The sequence below is a fragment of the Odocoileus virginianus genome, chromosome 6 (assembly GCF_023699985.2).
Source record: "Odocoileus virginianus isolate 20LAN1187 ecotype Illinois chromosome 6, Ovbor_1.2, whole genome shotgun sequence".
Classification (NCBI taxonomy): Eukaryota; Metazoa; Chordata; class Mammalia; order Artiodactyla; family Cervidae; genus Odocoileus; species Odocoileus virginianus.
In genome coordinates, this window is record NC_069679.1 from 4,129,875 (window position 1) to 4,151,500 (window position 21,626).

Below are 21,626 nucleotides of genomic sequence, written 5' to 3' on the forward strand. Positions count from 1 at the left end.
CCTGGAGAAGGAAATGGCAACCCACTCCAGTATTCTTGTCTGGAAAATCCTGTGGACAGAGGAGCCTAGTGGACTACACAGCCCATGGGGTCACAAGAGTCGAACACGACATAGCGACTAAACCACCACCATAAAGGAATAATATTCCATTATACCATATTTTATTTATCAGTTGATGGGTTTGGGAGCTGTTTCCACTTTTTCACTATTCTGAATATTGCTGCTATGAATATCTGTGTACAAGTTTTTGTACACAATGTTTTCATTTCTCTTGGGTCTATACCCAGGGGTGAAATGGCTGAGTTACGTGGCAGCACTATGTATAACTTTCTGAGGACTTGCCAAAGTGTTTTCTAAAGTGGCTGCATCATTTTACATTTCTACCAGCAGTGTGTGAGTGATCCAATTTCTCTTCATCCTTGCCAAAACTTGTTATTGTTTGTCTTCTTGATTATAACCATCCTAATGGGTATGAAATGGTATCTCATTGTGATTTTGGTTTGCATTTCCCTAATGACTAGTGATGCTGATCATCTTTTCATTTGCGTGTTAGCCATTTTGTGTATCTTCTTTGGAGAATTGTCTATTCAGATCCTTTGTCTGTTTTAATTTTGTTTTTTTAATTGTTGAGTTGTAATAGTTCTTTATATGTTCTCAATACTGGACATGTATCAGATATATAATATGCAAATATATTCTTGCATTCCGTGCTTTGTCTTTTTACTTTTTTGATGATGCACTTTGAAGCAAAGAAGCTTTTCATGTTAATGAAATCCAATTTCTTTGTTTTTCTTTGGTTTCTTGAGATTTTGGTATTATATCTAAGAAACCATTGCCTGATCCAGGGTCACCAAAATTAATGCCTCTGTTATTCTAAGAGTTTTATAGTGTTAGCTCTTAGATTTAGGTCTTTGATCCATTGAATTAATTTTTATATAGGATATTAAGGTGGGGAGGTCTAACTTCTTTTTTGCTCTTGGTCCAGTTGTCTCAAGACTATTTATAAGAATGACTGTCATTCTTTATTTTTACTATGAAATGGGAAAAGCATTTAGGTGATACCAGTGGGAGGGAAGAAAAAGCAAACTGACTAATTGGAAGTTTTGGTACCCCGTTTCTGTACCTCTCAGTCTTTGTCCTTTCTTTACCTTCTCATTTTAAAGAAACTTATGCAATATTGTGAAAGCCTGCAGTAGAAATCAAATCGGGGCAATACTTTGAATGGAGATACAGCCATCTTTTACTCTATGTGGGTTTTTGATATATGTATATAGATAGGCCCATATAAAAATTTCTGTTTATTTTTAATTGAAGGATAATTACAGTGTTGTGTTGGTTTCTGCCATACATCAACATTAATCAGTCATAGACCCATTTTTTATGGACTATATTATGCATAAGTATTGACGCTCTCAGTTTCCACTCCAGTATTCTTGCTTGGAGAATCCCAAGGACAGAGGAGCCTCGCGATCTACAGTCCATGGAGTCACAAAGAGTTTGGACACGACTAAGCAACTAACACACACATACATATTTGTAAATAGTTAAATACTGGAACTAACTTCTAGTTCTGCATATGGATAAGGTTTATTAATATATTGAGTCTCAGTAAATTTAATAACATTAGGTTAAATCATCTAGTAAAATATGGTTCCATGTCAATAACCTTTTCTTTGCTTAATAGCATAGAAAAAAATTCTCCTAAATCTTAAGCTTTTGGCATAAGCACTTACCTCAAGGGATAGAGATTATTAATAGTATTCTATTGTTAAGCCAGTTTCTTTGAGTGCTACTCTTTACTTGCCAGTTCTGGGAGAAAGAAGGCAAGTTCATTTCTGTGTTCATTCTTTAAGTGAACACTTTTTAAGAAAACTAACATTTATTAATGTCTCTTCTCTTCCAGGCATTCTACATATGCTATGTCATTTAGTCTTTTCAACAACCCCATGACATGGATATTATCCTAATTTTACTGAGGCTCAGAAAGCTAAATAACTTGCTCAAGGTCACAGCTAGTAAGTGACACAACCAAGATTTGACCTTTGTCTCTAATAATATAAAGAGAAGGAACGTAAGATGCTTAAAATAAAGGGTAGGGAGATGACATTCTTAGAATTGACCGTAAAAGTAGGTCATCTGTGAGAGTAAAAGCTAATATTTACTGAGTTTCTTTGTCAACAGTTTGTATGGTTTATCTCTACTGGATTTTAAGATGAGTGGGAGGCTCAATGAGAAATAAAGTGGAGCAGCGGTTTGAGACTGAACGCACAGTGGAAGGCCGTTGAAGGTTTTTGGGTAGAGGACTAGCACAATTAGATTTGCATTTGGGGGAAGATAGCTCTTGTGGTTTAGTGGAGTCTGGTTTGGAATAAGGAGGGCCTGGAAAGAGGTATAATTACCTTGAAGGCTATTAATTGTTAAGTTTTTTTCAGATGAGAGATGCTGGAGCTTTCAGTTATGGTGGATGGTGGTGAAAAAGATGTGAGAGACCATGTATAAGGAAAATTGATACCTGTGTGGAATGATTGAATGTGGGGGGAGAGGGAGAGAGAGAGATCAGCAACTTTAATGATTCGGTTCTGGACTGTTAACAGAGATGAGGAGCCCAGATTTTGAGTGTTCAAGCTGATTGAGGAAGTAGTCAGGAGTTATGTTCCTCAGCGCTTGGAACTATGAGGAAATCTGCTGTAACATTTGTGTTCTTGAATGGCCTCATGTTCTGCAGATTTCATGCTAAGGCCATTGGGAAATAGGGCTTGGGAGTACACTATGCAAAACCTAAAGAGTTTTGGAACCAGAATGCTCTGAAGAACAATAATCAGTCCCTTAGAAGATGACCTGGATAGATCAGGTATGTGGCTTAGCATGGTTGGGTGCTATTGCAAAGGATATTAAACAATATACAATACACAGTTGACACATGCTGCCTTGTGGGGGTCACTGAGACGAGGCAGTTAAGGTGGAGCTGTGAGTGAGTGAGTCAGCTGCTAGGTGAGACTCTGAAGGAAATATACCAGCGGAGAGCTCCATGAGGGTGGGGGTATGTTTATGCTTTTTGAGGGGGAATCCGAGACGCAGACACTTATTTTTAGTTGATTTAGATCTGTAAGGACTCCTGCTGGTGAGCAGCCAAGCTAAGGGTTTTTGTTGTTTTTTGTTTTTATTTTTTGGTAAAGGTTGCAATTCCACAATTTCCGCTCCACATACAAATCAGTCCAATTAATACATCAAATTGATACCATTGCCTAATTTATCAATCGTCTGTAAGCTAATTGGTATTGAAGAAAAACATGTTGTAGCTGAGCTGCCCATATATATTTCAGAAGCATGGTTGGGGCCCGAGATATAAAAGTGACAGTTGAACTCCTGAAGTAGATTAGATTCTGTACTTTTTTTTTTAGTAATCAACAAAAATTTGTGAGTGCTGACTGTATGCTAAAATGTTGTTTTACAGCATTTTTCTAAATATTCATGGTCTCTTTACCATGTACATAGTGAGAGGGAGAGCCATTAGAAATAATCATGCGAATTGCAACTTTATATATTTATAAGTGTTACAAAGGACAAGTGCAGAGTTAGCTCCATGATGGTGTGGAGGAGATAATATTTGAGCTGAGATCTGAAGGGTGAGTAGGAGTTAACTAGTGAAAGAATGTTGGGGGTGGAGAGAATACTTTAGAGAGAAGAACAGTGTGTTTGAAGGTTTACTGAGTGATAGAAAGGAGCATGCAGTCTGCAGAGAAATGAAAGGAGGCCATGTGGTGGCCAGAATTTGAGTGATTTAGGGGAAAATTGCTGAAGTGTGGTAGAAGTGGGGAATCAGGCAGATCATGCAAGGACTTTTGTATATTATTTTAGTTTTCACCTAAGAACTTTGGTAAGCTATTCAGGGTCTTTTTTTAAGCAAGAAAGAGATGAGTTAAAAATTGTTTTGACTTCATTTTAAGCAGTTGCACAAGTGTGGAAGTAGGAAGTTATTATTGGATACTAGGTAAAAGGTAATTCTTTGAATTTGGAAGTGCTGATAGTTAAGAGGAAGAAAAATTGATGGGTTTAAACTGTTGGGGAGAGTGAAGTTGATGGGATTTGATGATGCATTATTAGATTAGATCATCTAAGCCTCTGTACCACTGATGTTTTAGACCAACTTTCTTTGGTATGGAGGGACTATCCCCTGCATCTTAGGATGTTTTAGCCACATTTCTGACTTCACTCACTAGATGCCACTAATCCTTGGTTATGAGAACCAAAAATGTCTTCAGACATTAACAAATGTCTCCTGGGGGGCAAAAGTGCCTCTAGTTGAGAACCACTGGTTTAGATAGAGAAGATACTGAGGATTACTCCCAAGTTTCTGGTTTCTATAACTGGAGGCATGGTGGTACCATTCACTGAGACAGAACAAAAGGCCAAGAGGAGCCAGATACAGGCGTATCTGTGTTTAATAGGGATTGGAGGGTGAGCAGGTATCTGATGAGTTCTGTGTACATATTGTTTTAAACATACATTTGGAACATCAGATTAGGTATTTGGAGTTGATGGTTGAATGTATATAGATCTGGAACTCAAAGGAAAGGTATTGACCAGAAGTGTACATTTGGTGATCATTGGCATATAGATGATAATTGAAGCTAAGAGTATGGATATGATTGTCTATGGAGAGAGGAGATCTAATACTCACTGAAATGGTTGAGGAAAGACTGGGACAACAAACGGAAACTAAGCATGTTCACAACTGTTTGGGGAAGTTTGGCTGTGAAGGGGAGGAGCCAGAGATGGAAAGGTAGAACAAAGGCGTTTTTAAAAATTTTGTTTCTGAGGTGGGAGAAAGTTTAAGCACATGTAAATGTTTATTGGAAAAATTCAGTCAAGAGAGAAAAATTGACTACTGTGGAAAAAAAAGTACAGTTATGAATAAGATTCCTTAGAAGGTAGAAAGGGCATGGGTCCTGCTTATATACGGAGACATTGACTTTAGGTAAGAGAGAATTTTTTTGAAACTGGAGGATAGGAGGAGAGGATAGGTGCAGTTACAAGAAAGTTGGTAAATATGGTATGAAAGAGTTCCCCTAGTTGAATGGCTCCTTCATATTTTCTCTTTGAATTACTGTGCAAGGCCATCTGAGAGTAGAGAGGATGTAGTGGGATGCATGCGGTTTAAGACAGTGGAGATGGCTTGAGGTAGTGTTTACCACTTCAGGCTGACCAGAGAAGCAGAGTGGAGGTTCGACACAGTATTTGCTAGGTAGTTAGAGGGCTCACTTAACATTGGTGATAATGAATTTATTATTAATAATAATGAATCAGCTGCTTTAGTGAGTTCCAGGGGAATGTATTAAATGTTTTGATTAGTTTGAAAATTAATTCTGTTTGAAACCTAAAAAATTAAGATTATGAAAATGAATAAGTTTTAAGTTTAAATTGTTTCTCCATTTTAAAATCTTCTCTGTTTTTGAAGTCACTATATTAGCAAACGAAACTTTTTAAGTAAAAAGTCTCAAATACTTTTCTAAGAAGATGTAGTTGCCTGGACAAAAAAAAAATATGGAAGTTTACAGTGATCAGAGTTGTCTGAACTCCTGAATTCCATCTATTAAAAATGTTCTTCAGAAATTCTGGATAGTTTGAAGATACTATGTGAATTGAAGTAATTGATTCTGAATTTGAGTTGAGACAAGGGTAGGCTGAAGTTTTCTTGGTACTGACTGTAAAGTAAAAACATAATTATGAATGAATTGTTCAAGATGTTTTGTGTAATGTTTAATTTTGGAAAGGAGTAAGTTTTATGGAGCCTCTTGGCACCCTAGGGGAAACAGTTTGGAGTCCGTTATCTTACAGATTTCTCAGAGGCTTTATCTTTAAAAATTTCAGTATTTAACCTTATTTAGAAACAACAAATTGAAAAGGGGGTAAAATATTTGTAAATTGTTGGTTCACTGAATTTTAAGTAGTTGAAATATGTATTTGCCTGCATCACTTATCAATTTTCCAGCATTACTTAGATATGAGTGGTAAATGAAAATTGTAAATATTTAAGGTATACAACATGATGTTTTGATGTGTGTATACACTGTGAAATGATTACCATAGTCAAGATAATTAACATTCATTACCTCACATAATTTTTTTTTTTGTGATCAGAACACTTGAAATTTGCTTAGTGATTTATCACTTAGTGATAAATCACTAAGCAAATTTCAAGTGTTCTGTACATTGTTATTAACTATATTCACCATATTGTACTTTATGTCTCCATATCTAATTTATCTTATAACTAGAAGTTTATATCCTTTGATCAACATTTCCCCATTTTCCTTATCCTGCTCCCTTCCCTAGTAAATACCATTCCATTCTCTGCTACTGTGAATTTGACTTTTGTAGATTCCACATGTGAAATCATACAGTGTTTGTCTTTTTGTGTCTAGCTCATTTCATTTATCTTAATGTCTTCCAGATTCATCCATGTTGCAAATGGCAGAATTTCCATTTTTTTAAGGCCAAATAATATTTCATTGTATATGTGTATATAGACGCCCCACATTTTCTTTGTCAGTGGACAGTTAAGTTTCCATATCTTGGCTACTGTGAATAATACTGCAGTGAACACGGGAGTGCAGATACCTTGTTGAGACAGATACTTTTTTCCTTTGGGTATGTACCCAGTCCTGGGATTGCTGGAACACATAGTAGTTCTATTTTTAATTTTTTGAGGAGGCACCATGCTGTCTTCTGATATGGCTATACTGATTTACATTCCTACCAATGGTGTATAAGGATTCCCTTTTCTCTGGATCCTTGCCAACACTTACCTTTTGCATTTTGGTAATAGCCCTCTTAACAAGTGTGAAGTGATATCTCATTGTGGTTTTGATTTGTATTTTCCTGATGCTTGGCAATGCTGCACATCTTTTCATGTACCTGTTGACCATTTGTATGTCTTCTTTAGAAAAATGTCTCTTTAGGTCTTTTGTCCATTTTTAAATTGGGTCATTTGTATTTTTGTTAGAGTTGTGTGAGTTTCTTATGTATTTTGGATATTAACCCCTTTTCAGATACATAGTTTGGAAATATTTTCCCCCATTCTGTATGTCACTTTCTCTTTTCTTTCTCACTCTTTTTTAATTGTTATTTTACAGATATATTTTTGTTTTACATAGTTCCACTTACTGGTTTTTGCTTTTGTTGCCTGTGTTTTTGGTATTAAAATCCAAAAAATCATTATCAAGACCAAGATCATGGAGTTTTCCCCTTATCTTTCCTTATAGGAGTGTACTGTTTCAGGTTTTGAATTTAAGTCTTTAATTCATTTTAAATTGATTATTGTGTACGTTGTAAGATAAGGCTCCAGTTTCATCTTTTTGCATGTGGATATCCAGTTTTCTCAACACTGTTGAAGACTGTCCTTTTTCTGTTATGTAGTCTTGACACCCTTTAGTTAACCATATGTGTGTGGGTTTCTTTCTTGGACTGTCTATTATGTTCACTGGTCTGTGTTCATTTTTATGTCAGTATCATACTATTTAATGATTACTACAGCTTTGTAATAGAATTTGAAATCAGAAAGTGTCATGCCTCCAGCTTTGTTCTTTTTGCTCAAGATTGCTGTAGCTGTTCTGGGTCGTTGGTGGGTCCATATACATTTTAGGATTGCTTTTTCTAGTTCTGTGAGAAATGCCATTGGAATTTTGATAGAGATTGCATTGAATCTGTAGATTGCTATGGATACTATGGACATTTTAATAATTTTAATTCTTCTGATCCATGAATGGGTATCTGTCCATTTATTTATAGTCTTTAATTTCTTTCATCGGTATTTTGTAGTTTTCAGTGTACAGCTCTTTTACCTCAGTGGTTAAATTTATTCTTAGGGCTCTATCTTTATAATGTCTGTGTCAGTCACATTTTTAAAGCCACTGAGACGTAGATTCATGTAGAAAATTTAGACCAAGTCTCAGCCCAAGAGATCTTCAAATGAAAGCTTGCTATGTTTTCTCCATCCTTTTATTAGGCAGTTTTCTCTTGATTAAGGTCAGGTAATTGTATGTGCCTAAAAACAAGCAGGCTTCAGGGAAAAAAATCAGTTATTCAGACAGCCTAATCATTGTATTAGTTGATGAATTAGGAAGGCTCTAATTTGTGGCCATACAAAAAAGCATAGTGCTTTAACATGCTAGTAAGGAGTGGGTTGTTTTCAGCATGATGTTTCCCTGATTCTGTTTTATTTACTTTGAAGAGAAAAGGAATTCAGCATCAAGAATGAATTTAAACTTTTAATTCATATCTAGCTTTATTAATTAGTACCAGCTTTTCCTACAGTTTCATGGTAACAAAGAATGTGGCAATGAGAGAACCTGAGGAATTGTCAGTTTTTGTTGAAGTGTTTGTGACCTAATGGCCTGTTATCTGTACAATATTTAACTTTATTTCTTCTGTCATTGCTATTTTGTGTTTGTTATTTGTAGATGGCACTTATGTTTAGCTAAAACCTGTTGCTCTTTTTCATGTGTTGTAAATGATCAAGTTTTGATACTGCCAGCTGAAAGGTTTATTCACTTTCTTTTACATGGGGACCCAGCTTCTAGGGACAGATGGAGAATCTACTGAGAATACGATGCAAAAGTTATACCTGAAGCTTTACTGGCTCATTTAAAAACTTTTCAGACTCTAAATCCATACCTAACTTGTCTTTAGCGGCTTGTGTTGATCTCATACAATGATAGCCTAATTAGTAATTTGGTTTGAGTCTGAGTTTGAGTCGCTGCCCTGGTGGCTCAGATGGTAAAGCGTCTGCCAACAATGTGGGAAACCTGGGTTCGATCCCTGGGTCGGGAAGATACCTTGGAGAAGAAAATGGCAGCCCACTCCAGTACTCTTGCCTGGAAAATTCCATGGATGGAAGGGCCTGGTAGGCTACAGTCCATGGGGTCGCAAAGAGTTGGAGATGACTTGAATGACTTCACTTTTTTTCTTTCTTTCTTTTGAGGCTAGGTTGTAATATTTTTTAGGAAAATTGAACATTGATATTTGGAAGAAATATTTTAATATTTTAAATCTGTATTAGAAAACTTATTTTCTTATGCAATTTTGCAAAGATATAATTTTTATATACAGTGAGAAATATATCTTCTACAAGTAATTTTAAAGTAATAGATGTGGCAGGCAGCCTAAACTCTAGTATTATAGAGATTTAAGCAACTTTAAGAATAATTTGTTTTACAGATAACTTTGTTGCAGTAGGTTTTTTTTAAACTAAGGAAAACAAGGACCATTTCACTTTTGAATGAAACAAAAAAAGGTTTTGAAATGCCATTATGCATAGTCAGCTTGTTATTACATATGTGACCTAAATGTTTTTCTGCTTGATTTTTAGCCAGGATTTCTTTTTTTTTTTTTTCCATTTATTTTTATTAGTTGGAGGCTAATTACTTTACATCATTACAGTAGTTTTTGTCATACATTGAAATGAATTAGCCATGGATTTACATGTATTCCCCATCCCGGTCCCCCCTCCCACCTCCCTCTCCACCCGATCCCTCTGGGTCTTCCCAGTGCACCAGGCCCGAGCACTTGTCTCATGCACCCAACCTGGGCTGGTGATCTGTTTCACCCTAGATAATATACATGTTTCAATGCTGTTCTCTTGAAACATCCCACCCTCGCCTTCTCCCAGAGTCCACAAGTCTGTTCTATACATCTGAGTCTCTTTTTCTGTTTTGCATATAGGGTTATTGTTACCATCTTTCTAAATTCCATATATATGTGTTAGTATACTGTAATGGTCTTTATCTTTCTGGATTTTTAGCCAGGATTTCATATCAGACATTTTTCTTTTTTTCCCAGTTATAAGGCCATTGAACCATCTTTTGAAATGTTTCTCTTAAGTCTTGTTTCAGCATATATGTGCATTTCTTTTTGTATTTTTTTCTCATCTGGACTCTTAAATATCTATTCTAAGATACAGTAACATAATTTGACAGTGTTAATCCATAATGTGACTAGATAGGAAGGAAAATTTGTTCATATGAAAATCCGTTAGATTTCCATTATAGGACTTGAGAGAGAAGAAGTCTTCCCAGAACTGTAGAAAAGGGAGAGGATCAAATATGTGGAATTTCCTATTTTCTACCTAATCATGAACTTTTCCATGTGTGAGTGTTTCCACATGAACATGGTCATTCCAATGAAAGAATTTTATTTTTTGGCTGTGCCCTGCAGCTTGAGGAATCTTCGTTCCCTGACCGGGGATTGAGCCGAGCCCTGGGCCCAGCCATGCATTGAAAGCACCAAGTTTTAACCACTTGATCTCCAGGGAATTCCCCCCAAATTTTCCTCTTTGTTATTCAACAGATGTATATATTCTGACTTACAGCAGTTTTGATCTGCCTAACTGATTCTCTAGATCAAGGAGTTGACACAACTTTTTTGATAAAAGGGCCAGTTAATAAATTCTAGACATGTGAACTACGTGGGCCCTGTCTCCTTTTCTTTCATTTTTAAACAGTGCTTTAAAAATGTAAGAATCAGTTTCAGTTGGTTAGTCCTACAGAACAGACCAGAGGCAGTTTTTGGCCTTCAGGTCAAGGTTTGCCAACCCTGCTCTAGGTAGATAAAATTTAATTATTCAAGTGCCATTTAAAATTTTAGATTAACCAATTTAACTGGAGGCCTTTTGAAAATCTTTTTGTAAATATGAATGCCTTAAAAAAAAGCTTTTTATTATGGAGAGTATCAAATATATAAAAAAATAGAATGTAGTATTGTAAATCCTCGTCAGACCAAGCTTTAATAGTTACCAACACTTGACCAATCTTATTTTGTCTGTACCTCCCTCCCTTAGTAGCTTGAAGCAAATTCCAGGTATCATAGCATTTCATAAATATTTCAGTATTCTCTTTTGTTATGTTTTTTATCCGTCCTTTTCCCAGTGCCATACTGTTTTGATTACTGTAGCTGTATGGTTAAGTTTAGAAGTGTCAGGTATGTTAAATCCTGTAACTTTTTTCTTTTATCTATTTATTTAGATGTTTTAATTTCTCTATATTCCTAGATATTTCATGTTTTTACTGCTTTTGATAAGTTTTAAAAATGTAAACTTCCAATTATTTTTTTCAGTTATGTATACTTTATAGTCAGTTATCCTTTTAGGAAATTAATAATGAGAGAGAAAACCTTGGTTCTGTATATTATATTAAAATATTCATTAGTTTTGTGAACATGTCTTTCTGGTATGCTTCTTTATCTGTAGGAATGTTACTCTTTGAATTTTTCTTACAAAAACTTTGAGAATTGACTTGAATCCTTTTTAGGCATTATTTCTTCAGATATTTTTTCTGTCCTCCCATTATCACCTCTCTTTGAGATTCCGGTTCTTTTCTGTTACTTATGTTCGAGGAAGATGGCTTTAGGGAAGCCCAGGTGGCTTGGTGGTAAAGAATCCACCTGGCAAACAGGTGATGCGGGTTTGATCCCTGGGTCAGGAAGATCCCCAGGAGAAGAAATGGCAGCCCACTCTAGTATTCTTGCCTGGGAAATCCCACGGACAGAAGAGCCTGGTGAGCTCTAGTGCATGGGGTCTCAGAGTCGGACACAACTCTCATCGAGTAAATAACTACAGTATACTACTTTTAGATGAGGGTTGGGTAAGCTAGCCTTTTGCTAGGTTTGTGGCTGGAGGAATCCTCTGCTGTTATGTAAACATAACATAACATATAACATATTCAAAAATATGTCTTCTGAGACCTTTCCTCCTTTCCTTCTCTGCCTTTATCTAGATCAGGGTTTTTCACTTTTTGCAGTATTAGCACTTTTGGTCAGCTATCTTTGCTGCAGGGAGTTGTCCTGGGCATCGTAGGATATTCAGTGGCCTTCTGGGCCGCCCTGTGGTACCCACTCCCCCAGGTATGATGACTGATAACCAGAACTGTTTCTCAGCATTGTCAGATGTCCTCTGGAGGGGCAGAATCTTTCTTGTTCTAGACTTTCCTTTACCCCAGTGACTGTGTACTGCTTAGTTCAGATTCTCTTCCTGGCAGTTTCTGCTTGGTATGTTGCTCTGTCTTAGAAGGGAGTTTCAGTTAGTTTTCAGATTCCTGATGTTTGTGTGATTTTCTTGCATTTACTTATATGAGTTGTAGCCTGTGAAGCCCCTTCCGAGTTTCAGTTGCTGTTTTACACTGAATTGAAACTGTCAATTTAAGGGAGGGAGTGGGAGGTAGTACTTCTAGGTAATTTGATTTCTGTTTGTTCTGGCTCCAGGGCTGTCCCAAATCCCTTTCCTCTTCTTGTTATGTTTCTGATACCATGTGGGTCTTGCTGCTGTTGGTGTTTGGTCCTAACTTGCAGTATTTTAGAATTCATGAGTAATATGTAGTCAGTTATGCTGTATTTTTTGGCCATTTTTATTTTGGATGGTTTGATCTGTTTATTTCCTCATAGTTGCTTAGTCTATTTTTGTCAGTCTCTCAGTTGTGTCCGACTCTTTGCCATTCCCTTCTCCAGGGGATCTTGATCCAGGGATCAAACTGGGGTCTGTAGCGTTTTGGGGGGATGGTTATTCAGGGATATTAAAAAATTGTGTCTCTTTCATTGCCGGGTTATCCTGACTGCCTCTGCTTTCTTAAAATGAGTGTTCTAAACATGATAAAATATTTTAAATGATGAGTGAGACTTGTGCCTGGTCATGGACTTCGAGAAAGGCCTGGAGAGGGAGAGGTTGAAAATGCAAAAGACAGGTCAAAAAACTGATGGCGTGTTTGTGCCCCAGAGGTGACCAAAAGGGGTGGATACAGAAGTAATTTTGGTAGAGGGATTAGCTTTGGACTGAGAAACAAGACAGGTTGTCCGACAGGAGAGGTAGGGAGATGAGGTTTCATTCACATAGTAGTTTGCAAGTTTGTAGTTGGAAGCTGAGAAATGTCACATTTGGTTTCTTCAATTTTCTTAGTAAACTTTAATGTGACGTTATCTGCTGAAGAAAGTGAGATAAGTATAGGGAACTTGAGGAAAGGTATAAACATTTTGGAATGCTGATGGTGAAAAATGGAAGCAGTATCTAAACAGAGATATTAAAGTAATTGCTGAGAGATGCTATGGGTTAAATCTTAGGTTAGTTTTTAAACTGTAAATTTGCAACATGCCAATTTTGTGATTTTTTATTTTTTTCCAGTTAGCAACTCACAAACAAGAGCAGAGAAGGTGGTTGTATATAGTGAACCTAAAATTAGGGTTTTGTTAGAGCATGACGACGGTATAATGTTAAGGTATGATAAAAGAGAATGGTTCAAGGGATGCATTGTGGAGTATAGACTGGGTAGGGAAGGAAATCATGCTGTTTCAGGTGCTGTTGGGTTGGGAGAAAGAGAGGATCCAAGAGAATCCAGGTCTGTGTGGTTCTCAAGAAGATGTGAGAATTGGACAGGAGATTGAGGTCTATCTTGTATACTGGAATTTAAAATTTCAAAGCTAGAGAAGTTCTGTTTTATTGTAATAATCTTGTTATGTCTGTGTAACATTGATGAAAAATATTGGAGTAAAAGAAGTTGAAATGGTGGGAGTATGTCATGATACTTACCCCACTGTAGGTAAGGGACCTATGGTGATGGCAAGAGGTCGTTTGGAGGGGAAAGTACGAACTGGAAAGTGAGATAAACAGGGAGATTTGTCCGTAGGTGGCCACAAGAAAGCAGGTCTCAGGGCAGTGCTGTAAGAATAGGAAAGAGGGTGGTTTGCATGAGTGCAGACAACCAGGGACTTCTTTTCTGAAGTCTGTTTTACTTGGTATTCATGGTATGAATACCAGGGCTTGGATAACCTTCTTTAAAGGGCCAGAAAGTAGATTATTGTAGACTTTGTTTCTGTTGCTTATTTTTGTTTTGTTTTGTTTTTATAACCCTCTAAAAATATAAAAACCATTCTTAGTTCATGTCCCATATAAAAACAGTCAGTAACTGAAGGTTATAGTATGATGACCTATGAATTATACTCATGAATTCTCTGTGATTTGTCAGTGATACTTTAATTTGTAAAAATTGTAAACTATTTCAGATACTAAGTAATTATTATTACTTGAATAGTGGTAGTTTTGTATTAGGAAGTGTTAAGGAGATAATATATATTTATTTAATCTGTGACTTGTCAGTGATACTTTGTAAAAATTGTTAACTATTTCAGATATTAAGTAATTATTATTACTTGAATAGTGGTAGTTTTATATTAGAAAGTGTTATGGAGATAATATGTATTTATGTTATCTGTGACTTGTCAATGATACTTTACTATGTAAAAATTGTTAACTATTTCAGATACTAAGTAATAATTACTTGAATAGTGGTCGTTTTATATTAGAAATTGTTAAGGAGATAATATATATTTATTTTAAAAATACTGCCAGTAATTTTATACTTCTTAATATGGTGGTAACTTACATTTCTGAATGAAATTTTTACTTTTTTTGTGGTACATTTAAGTTGAGTCAGCAGATACTGGAGTTATTTGAAGCATGTCAGCAGCAAGTAAGTGATTTAAAGAAGAAAGAACTCTGTCGAACAGAGCTTCAGAGAGAAATTCAACTGTTATTTCCACGTATGTTTCCCTATTTTGCTTGCTTTTTAATTATATGCATTCCTGTTTTAATTTAAAATAACATCTTATAATTCTCTTCTGTTTCTCTAGAAAGCAGACTTTTTTTAGTTGGGTCTTCTTTAAATGGATTTGGTACTCGGAGCAGTGATGGTGACTTATGTCTAGTTGTTAAAGAGGAACCAGTAAGTAATGAAACATTTATGTGTGTTTTTCATGTTAAGTCATTTAAGAAATTTCATATAAAAGTCATTGAGGGAGAAAACCCTGCTTTGTTTTAATTGCTTCTTTGAATTCTCTGTTTATAGTAATTCAAGGAAACTCAGGAAATGCTGTTGCTTCTATTTTTTTTAAGGCATGTATATAATAAAAATAAATTATAGCATTAATTTATTTCTAAATTGTTAAAGTGAGGCAGTTTCACTGTGTGTTTTTAAAGAGCTATATCTTAATTTTGAAATGCCATTGGATTGGGTATGATACCAGGATGCAGCAAAGAGGAAGAGCTTGTCTTTTATCTGCTTGATTTATTTCCTTCCATTTGAATTCTCAGTGATTATGTTTTTAATCTGTATTATTTTTCCCTTGAAAGTACTATGGGATTTGGAGTTCTTATTTTGGGAATTAAAGAGAGATTTCTCGGAAATGTAAAATAAGACTATTGTGATTTAAAGTAATTATCTCTGATATTTTGACTTTGTTTCTTCATACTTAGCAACCAAATTTTATTTTTTATTATATTTATTTGAATTTCCTGTTAACTGATACTCTTGTGTGTCCTTAGTTCCACAAAAATTTTTGTTTATTAAACTCACCTGAGCAGCCTCTTGAATATGCTTAAGTCTCTTCTGAATTACTGAAGATTAATTTCAGTGTAATTTTAATATGCCTTGTATTTCACCTCTTAAAAAATAAAAAAGCCTCTATTGAATGGTAATATTATTCCTGTTAGTCTAGTAACAAAAGTGACTTTCTAGTTACTGCAAATCAGAGATTTATTCCAGGAAAGAAACTCCAGATACTTTCTAGGCTTTGATAGCATATAAAGGAAAACTGAAAAAAAGAAAAGCCTCAGAAATAGTAAACATAATGAAGAATACTAGAGTTTTAATTAAAACTTTTTCTCATGCAGTTAGATTATACTTTAGTTCAGTTCAGTCACTCAGTTGTGTCCGACTCTTTGCGACCCCATGAACTGCAGCTCGCCCCGCCTCCCTGTCCATCACCAACTCCCAGAATTTACCCAAACCCATGTCCATTGAGTCAGTAATGCCATCCAACCATCTCATCCTCTGTCATCTGCTTCTCCTCCTGCCCTCAATCTTTCCCAGCATCATGGCCTTTTCAAATGAGTCAGCTCTCCTCATCAGGTGGCCAAAGGATTGGAGTTTCAGCCTCAGCATCAGTCCTTCCAATGAACACCCAGGACTGATCTCCTTTAGGATTTACTGGTTGGATCTTGCAGTCCAAGGGACTCTCAAGAGTCTTCTCCAACACCGCAGTTCAAAAGCATCAATTGTTCTGTGCCTAGCTTTCTTTATAGTCCAACTCTCACATCCATACATAACTACCGGAAAAACCATAGCTTTGACTAGACAGACCTTTAATCCTCCATCTGTTCACATGTCTGAATCATGCTTGTCACAACTTACAATGAAACACCATGGATTTGAACCTTATTTTTAAACAACTCACAATCTAGATAGGGAAATAAAACGTGTTACAGAAAGTTAAAATTCTGTTTATATTTTTCTTGCAGATTATTTCTTGTACATTTATACTAAAGGAAAAAATGACATATAGCTGTTACAATATTTCTTTTAAAGTTGTGCTTTTAAGTTTAAAATCAGAAATTGATTTAGAAATATTAATGTTAAAGATAGCATAAAGGTTGACCCTTAAATAATTAATTTAATGTATATTGAAAAATAACTCCAATGAAAAGTATGCTCTATATGTTTTTTTTTTGTTGTTGAGATACATTAAGAAAATAAAACATTAAATTTAGAAAGATAATGAAAAAACTTTATTTTTAACTTTTCAGTGTTTTTTTCAGGTAAATCAGAAGACTGAAGCACGGCATATACTCACCTTAGTCCACAAACACTTCTGTACTAGACTTTGTAAGTCTGACATGCCTCATGTTCATATGTCATTTGACATAACTATTTATTTAAAATGTCTCTCACTGTGTTTATTTTCTGATAAGAATTGTTTTATTTTCTGGTGAGATTAGGTATAATGCGGATTCTTTTTCCCAAGTGAATTTAACTTTTAATTAAAAGTAACCATTTATTTGCCAGTTCTTTCTACTTGCAAGCTGTCTCATTGAAGGTAGTCAGGAATTCAGAGATATGTAAGCTTTAGTTTTTCCTCAAACAGCTGAACGCTATTAGGAAAGTTAAAGCATGAATGTAAGTAACTGCAGTGCAGAGTATCTCAAAAGCCAAAAGATACACAAGTCTTACCTCTATGTGAGGAAGAGAACATCTCATCTGTTTGCAATGACAGACATCTTTACTTGTTTTAAAAATGTGATCACTGAACCCAAAGCCCAAATATATCACTCCAACTGAAAGCAAAATTAATGAATTAGGCCATTTTATTGTAAGATTTTATTCTTTGAATAAGGTGACAAAGCAGATTTTAATCCACAAGTTAAGCCATCTCAAATAATTTAAACTTCCACAGAATATTGTGGACATTTGAAGTCACACTAACTGTGTGATCTTGGATAGACTATTTGTCCATTTATTTAACAAATATTTCTTATGTGTTAGACTTTAAGGTGGAAAATACAAAGTCACTTAACAGGTTATTGCCCTTGAACGACAACTGATAAAGAACAACTTTTATCAGTTGTAGGAAAGAAAGCAAGAGATTTATTTCAGTGGACTTGAATTTTGCATTTGTAAAATAAAGGAGAAATTCCTACCTTAAGTGGATTTTTAATAATTATTATTAAAATCATAAAATATAAAAAGTGAAAAGGACCTTAGAGGTCATGTAATTTAAAATGAAAGGTGTTTTTTTTTATTAGTGTTTTTAATAATGGAGTAGTCAGATTAAGGGGTAATCAGTGAGTTTGGTGACTTGCCTGAGGAGTATAGCTTGTTGATGTGTGAGCCTTTACTACTTTTAACTCTTAATCTTATTTTTCATTATACCTCATTAAATTCCTGCACATAATTGTATTTGAAGCTTGATGTATAATTTTGGTGATAAAAGCATTATAACAAAAGTTTTAGTTTTAACATGTGGTATTTAAGTTTGGTGGAGTACAAAAATTTGATACATGTTTTTTTCATACTTATTTGAATTTTTCACTGTCCCATGTATTATGTTGCCAGCATTTCTACATTTAACATTTTCTGTACATGTGATTCTATGACGCCATGGTATCTTCCACGTGCTATAGCAGAATTTAGTTATCCCCCTGCTGCTGGCCTAGATATTTCTCCTATAATGCTCTGATGAAATTCTTTATAGGTGTTATTAGGTATTAGACCACATTTCTAAAAATAGCATATTAATATATAAAACCCTCTATATGGTTTTGGAAGTTCTAGTCTTAGAAGAATTTGATAATATCCTTTTATCTTTGCTTTCTCTCTCAAAGACTGTATTTTCTTAAATTGTTTTAGCTAAGTAAAATACTACTTTTAAGAAATGTTCATTGGAATACTATTAATTTGAGAAACATTTACAGATACCCGTTTTATCTTTTATCCTTCAGCTAGTTACATTGAGAGACCTCAGTTGATTCGAGCAAAAGTGCCAATTGTGAAGTTCAGGGATAAAGTCAGGTAAGTAGTTACTGAATTTTTTCAGTTGCTTTAGATAATTTTTAGCTATTCTTCTGAGGTAGATAATTAAGGAGGGTGTGCTGTTGCATAATAGCTTCATTAGTTTTTGGAAATGATTTGTTCTCTTAGACGATTTTTTTTAAATAATCTGAGCAGTTGATCATGCTTAACTCTTAGCTATTCTGGTTGACATTTTGAATATTTGAGACTATTCATAGCTGAAAGAAAATAGTATTTTAGATTTTTAAATGATCTCTTCCTTTTGGAAATATAATATGCTCTGAGAACATACCTTAATTCATGAAATTTGATGCGTGTTTATATCAAAAGAGGTTGTTACTAGTATAATTATATCTACATGTTCTACTATTAATAGTTTGGGTTCTGAATTTCTTATAGGCATTATTATTAGAATTTATATAGGTATATACACTTGATCCTCATTATTCATGGATCTCATATTTGTGAATTTGCCTACTTGATAAAATTTATTTTGTAACCCCCTGAATTAATACTTGTAACACTTCTATGATTTTATAAACCTGCACAGAGTGGGTGAATTTTTAGTCACCTGATGTACATCTTCCCAAATGAGTTTAACAGTATGATACACTTGTCTTTTTGTTTCACCTCTCATATGCTGAACAGATGCCTTTTCACAGACTAGTTAGTGTGCTTTTCGCAGTTTTGTGCTTTTGTGCATGAATTTGGTTTAAAATGACCTCCTGGCATTGTGCTGAGGGGTTGTAGGTGTGCACGAAGCTGTGATGTGCCTTCCTGGTGTGCTAGATGTGTTTTATCTAGGGGTGAGTAGTGCTCTGCACAGACTTCACTTTTATCAACTGAACAGTATGTTAAACGTCTTTAAATAGAAACTTACATGAAACAAAGTTACATATTGATCAGTTGATGAAAATGTGCCTGTAGGCATATTGATAAATAGGCTGATGAAGATGTGACTGGGGCTCCTGGAAACCTAACCCTTTGTTTCCCATAGGAGCAGTGGCTCAGTAAATCACTAATTCAGTGTTTGTGATCACTGTGTAGAAAATAACTACTGCAGATAATCAAAATTGACTGAATATTTATATTTTTTCCTTTTTTTTTAAAACAAATCTTTAGATAAGTGATGGCTCAAACTTTGCTCTTCCTTCATCCAAACATCCATCTAGTCTATAAAGATTTACTAAATTTCTCTCAAGTAATAGTGGAACATTTTTTTTCCCAATAGTGGAGTATTTTTAAAGCACAAAGATACAGGGAGATAAAACATACATGTAAACAAAACTATTAGCTGATTATAATCATTTTAAAAAATGGTTGTAGTTATAATATAAACAATATAACAAACAGAAAATATAAATAAAACTATTAACTGATTATAATTGTTTTTAAAAATGGTTGTAGCTGTAATTATGTAAACAATTTTATTCTTTTTCAATTTAAGATTATCATACATGGTTTTTTCATTGTTAAATGTTCTTTATAAGCACCATTTTATCATCCTTCTGTATATGCGTCATTAAGAAGAAGGAACAACTGCATTTTGATCATTCAGATATAACTGATGTTAACGTTTTGGTGTAAACCTTTCAGTCCCTTCTTTATGCATATGAATACATAAGAGCTTTTAAAAGTAAAATTGAGCTCATACTTTATTACTTAGCAATATAGCATGAATGCTCGAATCATTGAATGTCCTCTGGCTTTATTTTCAATCACTTTACAGTATTTCAGTGAGTGGATTTACTGTCATTAACTTAACCATTCCCTGTTTGAATAAGCATGAAATTCTTTCCATGTTAAGGAGTACTTCAATATTTCCAGAAGTAGAATTGAAGAAAGCACTGTGGATATTTTTTAAGCTCCAGATTCATATTTTTGGAAAGTTTTTAATTGCAGACTACTTTCCATCTAAGTGTTTTTTTCCTCTTTAAGTTACACAGAGGGAGTGCAGACTAGTTTCAGTGTTAGATTTGTACAAGCACAATTAAAGAATGTAACTCTACTGTTACACCATAAGCTTCCCAAAGCCAATTACATCTGAAATTTTAATGTCACTATCCATGTTTATTAACATGCATGGATAATTGAAAGACTATAGGATTTCTTTTCCCATAACAAAATCTGAAATGGTATATTTCAGATATTACAGTTAAAAGCTATAGAAAGGAATTTTATGCTTTTATTTAAGGCACTTTCCACAAAAAGACTCATTGTACAGAAGTTTGACCTGATAGTATATGAGCCTGTTAACTTACGCATTAAGTAGTCATTTTGAGTTTAGCTGTTCTTTACATATACTATTGTTATTGCTGTGTTTTCTAAATTGTGAATTGCACGACACCTTTGGTTTCAAAGAGTTGTCCCTTCTGTTAGGTGTTTGGCTCTTACTGTTTTTACTAGACATCAATAGCCAAGTTTGTTATGATAATTTAGTAACCCTTTTGGAGGGAAAATAAAGTGTAGACAGAGCTTTTATTTTTTTTCACCTTACTTTATTTGGCTTTTCATTCCTGTTGTTTTAAAGCAAATGTTGCTGTCATTCAAAATTGATTGAGAATTTATAACAGTGGGATAACTTGCCCAGAAGTATGTTTGGTTATACAGTTCTGTTTATCTGAAAAGTATTAAAAGATGAAAACTTTTTTTTGTTAAGAGTGATTGTAGCCTTACTGGTATAATACATATCTTTCAATATCAGATGATACTAAAAGTTGTCTTTGGGCCCATGACATTTTGTATCATTGGATGAACGGATGGATATAAATTTAGTTACTAGGGAGTTAGTTTAATTTGTACTTGAGCTGAAATTTTTATCTTTTTTTTGAAAATAGTTGTGTGGAGTTCGACTTGAATGTAAACAATATTGTTGGAATAAGAAACACATTCCTTCTTAGAACTTATGCATACCGTAAGTTTTCTTGTGTTTATTTTCAGATAATCATTACCTTCTCTGTTTATCCTTTATTCCTTTATAAAGATGTGTGACATCTCTTTAATTATGTTTCTGTACAATATGTCTCACTTTCTTATATATGTAATGTGTTACTACACTGAAATCACGTATCACCATAACTCAGTAAAATGAATTTTGATAGTTTGTAATTTTAAAAAAGTAACTGAAGTATGTTTTATATAGAAATAAGACATATCTATGGTAAGCAAAATGTTTAATAGCAGGAGGGTTTGCTCTTTCTATCGGCACGGAGTTGGGAAATAATGTAAACTTTCAAAGAAACT

The 21,626-nt window shown here is 34.5% G+C and overlaps 1 protein-coding gene across 5 annotated transcripts in view; it reads left to right on the top strand.

Moving 5' to 3' along the window:
- Positions 1-21,626, top strand: part of TENT2 (terminal nucleotidyltransferase 2) — a 63,450-nt gene that overhangs the window by 12,259 nt on the left and 29,565 nt on the right. For 3 of the 5 annotated variants that reach the window (XM_070468608.1, XM_020914587.2, XM_070468610.1), the window contains 5 exons: positions 14,466-14,580; positions 14,671-14,762; positions 16,622-16,700; positions 18,314-18,383; positions 21,221-21,297. In XM_070468608.1, coding sequence (XP_070324709.1) covers positions 14,466-14,580; positions 14,671-14,762; positions 16,622-16,700; positions 18,314-18,383; positions 21,221-21,297 — 433 coding nt within the window. The remainder of the gene's footprint in view (positions 1-14,465; positions 14,581-14,670; positions 14,763-16,621; positions 16,701-18,313; positions 18,384-21,220; positions 21,298-21,626) is intronic. The other 2 variants (XM_070468609.1, XM_020914594.2) reach the window with 1 other exon arrangement.